Source organism: Tupaia chinensis, unplaced genomic scaffold (genome assembly GCF_000334495.1).
Source record: "Tupaia chinensis unplaced genomic scaffold, TupChi_1.0 Scaffold000394_1, whole genome shotgun sequence".
NCBI lineage: Eukaryota > Metazoa > Chordata > Mammalia > Scandentia > Tupaiidae > Tupaia > Tupaia belangeri.
In genome coordinates, this window is record NW_006159896.1 from 1,778,295 (window position 1) to 1,783,203 (window position 4,909).

At 60.7% G+C, this 4,909-nt stretch overlaps 1 protein-coding gene across 1 annotated transcript in view; it reads left to right on the forward strand.

Moving 5' to 3' along the window:
• The first annotated feature begins 1,621 nt into the window (after positions 1-1,621).
• Positions 1,622-4,909, forward strand: part of PIP5KL1 (phosphatidylinositol-4-phosphate 5-kinase like 1) — an 11,714-nt gene continuing 8,426 nt past the window's right edge. The window contains exons 1-6 of the mRNA XM_027774028.1: positions 1,622-2,512; positions 3,544-3,594; positions 3,795-3,949; positions 4,220-4,344; positions 4,712-4,746; positions 4,837-4,892. Coding sequence (XP_027629829.1) covers positions 2,141-2,512; positions 3,544-3,594; positions 3,795-3,949; positions 4,220-4,344; positions 4,712-4,746; positions 4,837-4,892 — 794 coding nt within the window. The 5' untranslated portion in view covers positions 1,622-2,140. The remainder of the gene's footprint in view (positions 2,513-3,543; positions 3,595-3,794; positions 3,950-4,219; positions 4,345-4,711; positions 4,747-4,836; positions 4,893-4,909) is intronic.

Genomic DNA, 4,909 nt, shown 5'->3' on the forward strand with positions numbered 1-4,909 from the left:
CTCAGGCCTGCACTGAGTCAGAAAATGAGACCAAGTGGTCCCTGTCCCCGTGGGGTTGCCACTCTAAGAGATGTATGTAGCAAGTAAATGAACAAGACTGACTTTAGAAAGTAAAGGGCCTGCCCTGCAGCCCGGGCTTAAGGGGCCTGGTGGTTACGGGAGCTGGGTCCCACGTGGCTGACAGGTTTGTGTCCTGGGCCAACAGCCTAAAAAACATGCTAGGTGCATGTGTCCAAAATCCTGACGGGCCAGCGGGGCATGGTGGTTAAGGCACTGGACTCTCACAGGACTGACTGCAGTTAGGGTCCCAGACCTAGTGAGACCCTAGTCACTTTCCCTCTCTTTCTGCCTCTCTCTCTCCTGGTGAATGCATATGCCCTATAGCAAATAATAAAATGGAATATGTATTTTTAATCCTGACAAAATGGAGAAATGAAGAGACTGTGACATGATGCACCCCATCGTGTGTTCTCTGGTGAATGCAAATACCTCCTGACAATTAAAAAAAGGGATGGGACCAGCAGTTAGCATAATGGCTATGTCGCTGGACTCCCACGTAGTCAACCAAGGTTCGCGTCCTGGGCCTGGTGGCTTAAAACACGCCAGTCACGTGTGCGTGCGTGCCCAAGATCCAGAGAGGAGAACGGAGGAGAAGGAATTGTTGCGTGGCCATCCCCCCTAGGGGGTGATTTCTTGCTTTCTGTCTCTCTGGCGAGCGCACGCACCCTATAGCAAAAACCTCTCCAAAAAAAGAAAAAGTGATCAAGAGTGGGGGAGGGGCACTCAAAGTCAGGCAAAGGGGACAGGAGGGAATGAGGCAAGTGAAGTCGGGGAAAGATTTCAAGTAGAAGGAACAGCAAATGCGAAGGTCCCCAGGTGGGAGTCTGGTGGCCAAGGAGCATCCGAGACTTGTATGGCTGGGTGGTGGTGTAGGGAGAGTGGTTTCGGGTGGACCCAGGCCCCCATGAGGGGTTCGGATCTGGTTCCATTGCTTTGGGAAGCTGGAGGCTTTGAGCACGAGAGTGACATCATCCTATTGATGCTTTTAAAAGATCATGCTGGCAGCTGTGTCCCTCCCTCTGATCACTAAATTACCAGGGCCTAGCACCGCTCCTGCTCGAAGTGTGTTCCAGATAGGTGTGTTGCCAGAACGGGTGTCCCTGACTGGCCTGTGACCTGGAGGTACCCCCTTCCTCCTCTGGATCTTAGTTATTCTCACGCAAAAGACAGTCCGTGGGAATTTCATTCCAGAGCGCGTGGGCGGGACAGGCCTCTCCAGACAGCCCCGGAGTCCCTCACCCACGGGGTAGGTGTTGGTCCTCCCTCCGGGGGACCCTAGCCAACGCCCGCCGGCCCCGCCCCTCCTGGACCGCGGGCCGAAGGATGCTGCAGCCGCGGGGGCGGGACCCACAGGCGATCTCCAGCGCCCCCCTCGCGGATTGGGTATAGCTATGACCGGCGCTGCGCGATTGGTCGGTGTCGAGGCAGGGCGGGGCCTGGCTCCTGCAGCGGGGAGACAGGGGACACAGCCAAAGCCCGGGAAGCTACTGCGGGGGCGATGGCTGCGCCTAGTCCAGGGCCCCACGAGGTAGGTGCGGACCTGAGAAGATAGGGAGGAAGGGGCGGTGGGCTAGGGTCGGGGCTCCCATCGGCGAGTAGCGTGGACACGCCCCCATGCAAGCCAGGGAGGGGTCCGGCGGCGGTGAGGACCAGGACACGCCCCACATGGGGCTAAGCAAGGTATGAAGCGGGAGGTCTGGCGAGTGTCTCCCCAGGACTTCCTCAGTTTCCTCATCGGGAAACCCGGATGGTAATAAAGCTCCTCTTTCATAGGGCTGTGTGGAGAGGCAGCTCTCAGCCAGTGCTGGGCGCGTGGTGGGAGCCGCATTAATGGGCAGCTGGTATGATCTCACCATCGCGCTGACCCTCCGCGCTGGCCTGGAACGCTACCAGCGTTCTCCTGTGACAAATGAGAAAATGAAGCACGCAGAAGTTAGGTGACTTACCTAAGGTCACACAGCTGGAGGACGGTGGGTCTCAGACCAGGTTTGACTGCAGAATGCACACGCTGCCTCCCACAGTAACTGTCACTCTGTTTGGGTCCTGACTGTGTGCCAGGCCCCTCGCAACACCTGGTGAGATGTTAGATAATGCACCGGTGTTATCTGTTTTACAGCAGAGGAAACAGGCAAGAGAGAGGGGGGGAAGGCTCCCAAGTAGTAGAAGAGGGACTCAACTCCGGTCTCCCCTCAGGATGCTGCCACCTGCCCTTTGCTTCCTGTGCCCCTCCCACCAGGTCCTGGCTCTCTCCCCAGAGGCTGGGGGCAGAGCAATCACCTCCAGCTCCAGCCAGCGTCGACGCCGTCGTGGGCTCCTCTGGCGCCTCCGTGACAAGCAGTCTCGCTTGGGCCTGTTTGAGATCGGCCCGGGGCATGAGCTGCACGGGGTGACGTGTATGATGCAAGCAGGGCTATGGGCTGCCACCCAGGTCTCCATGGACCACCCGCCTACGGTGAGTGGCTGGCTGTCCTGTGCATCCCCATGGACGGGAAGACCAGGCCGAGGTCCCGTCCTGCTAATTCTACGGGACTAGGGACCAGAGCACTGTCAAGGGGAATAAGGCAGGGGCTCTGTGCTGGGGGTGGAGGCACATTCTAGGGAGAAGGTGGAAAACTGAGGTGTCTGGGGGTGTGAGGAACCCCCCAGATCAGGTGACTACTGTGTCACACTAGGTTGCCTCTGCCTCTTGGCCTCGATGTCCCCATGTGGATATTGGGTGGGGTGCTTGTGTTCCTTGGTTTCTGAGGCCCTCTAAGTCCTGCCAGGGTGTGTAGTTGGGATGGGGCCCCACCCCCACCCTGCCAGTCCAGCTCCTCTCTGGAGCTGAGGCTAGCTCAGCAGAAAGGGCCACCCAACTGCAAGCTCAGCAGCGGGGCAGGCCAGGCGAGCATGTGTGTTGTCTATGTGTGTACACGTGTGACTGCACCCCACTGGCCAAGTTCTGGTGCAGGGGTCCTGTAGGGGTCTGCAGGAGTCCTCTCAAGCACAGCCTGGCCTCAGCACATGCTGAAATCTGCCATGGCTCCCCAGCACTCGGCATGGCCTCGAAGGCCTGCTGGCTCCTCGGGCCAGCAGTCCAGCCGTCTACAGCACCATCCCTCCTACCAGCTGCAGCACTCGGCCTTCTTCCCTTGCTAGTGGACAGTACTGTTTGCACTGGCGCGAGCACCTGGCTCCTCCTTCCTACTGCGGATCTCAGCTTAGAGGTCACCACTGCCACTTGGCTAAAATGCAGTCCTTGGGATCATGTGCCGGGCTTGAACTCAGAACCTGGGCTGGAGACCCAGCGGTGGATGAGACTCGCCCGGGCCCTTCCTCAGGTCACTTTTGTCCTCTCTCCAACTGTGGAAGGGCCAACAGCCCATCTGCCCAGCTCAGGCGCATCCAGAGACACTTTGCTGGAGGATTCACATTAGGGGAGGGAGCGAGGCCAGGGGATCGTGGAGCAGGCAGGGAACTGAACCCTTCCACCCCTCCCTGCAGGGGCTGCCCTCCCAGGAGGATTTCTCTGAGGTCCTGACCCAGGTTCACGAGGTAAGACGGCCACAGCCCCATGCGGGAAGGGGAGTACCGAGTACCGCTCTGTGCTCTCTCTCCCTCCGTTTCCCAATCTGAACAGTGGGAGTGACTGCTTGCCCAGGGCCCTCCAGGAAGGATGTGGTCAACGTCTCTGCCACAGCATGGCCAATTGGACCCAGGTGGACACTCTTGGGGCTGCTCTTTCTCCCCCACAGGACTTCGAGCTGGGCACTCTGGCTGGCCCAGCCTTTGCCCGGCTGCGCCGCACCCTGGGCCTGGCAGAGGAGGATTACCAGGCTGCGCTGGGCCCCGGTGGCCCCTACCTGCAGTTCCTCAGCACCTCCAAGAGCAAGGCCAGCTTCTTCCTGTCGTGAGCTGGTGGCAAGGGCAGGCAGGGGTGGAGTGTACCCCTGAGTGGGTGGAGGGCCCCTTGTGGAGAGAAACAGGGCAGCGATCAGGGAGGGTAAGGGTCAGGTGGAGATCAGGTGGGTGGGAGTGGAGCAGAGATCGAGGGCGAGAGGCTTGAGGGACATCCGCGTTGTAGGATGCGGAGAGAGGTCCCCTGCACAGGAGGGGCGGAGGACCGGGTGGGAGTGGCTCCAGCCAGGCCTGAGTAGTTACCTTTCCGTCCCGCCCCCAGCCACGACCAGCGCTTTTTCCTGAAGACCCAGCGGCGCCGGGAGGTACGGGCGCTGCTCGCCCACCTGCCCCGCTACGTGCAGCACCTGCAGCGGCACCCGCACTCGCTGCTCGCCCGGTTGCTGGGTACGGGGGCCCGGGGTAGTTGTCAGTGGGGAGCTAAGCCTAGACAGTGACGAATCACAGGAGCACGCGGCCTGTGGGCGGAGCTGGGTCTCGGCGGGGGTCCCAAAAGCGGACTTGGGGTTGGACAGAAGGGTATGTGGGCGGGGGCGGGCCCATTCCTGGGGGAGGGGCATCGTTGGCAGGTAGGACCAAAGGTGGAGTCCGGTCTCCCTCCGCCTAAACTGAGAGGAGAGTCCGGGGTCGCGGGGCGGGCTCCCAGTGTCCCGATCTGGAGAAGGAGGCGTGACCTGGACTAGGACTGGGGCAGGGCCGACCCGGGATTGCAGAGTCTGCGGGCTTCCTCACCGGGCTCCTTCTCTCCTTCCAGGAGTGCACAGTCTGCGCGTGGCCCGGGGAAAGAAGGTGGGTGAGGCCGAGGCGAGGTGGCTGGGCCAGAGGGGGGCGGCTGGGGAGTGAGATCCTGGTTTCCCTCACTCCCCACCCCGTCCCCAGAAATACTTCATCATCATGCAGAGCGTCTTCTACCCAGCCGGCCGCATCTCTGAGAGGTGAGTCGGCGGGGCGC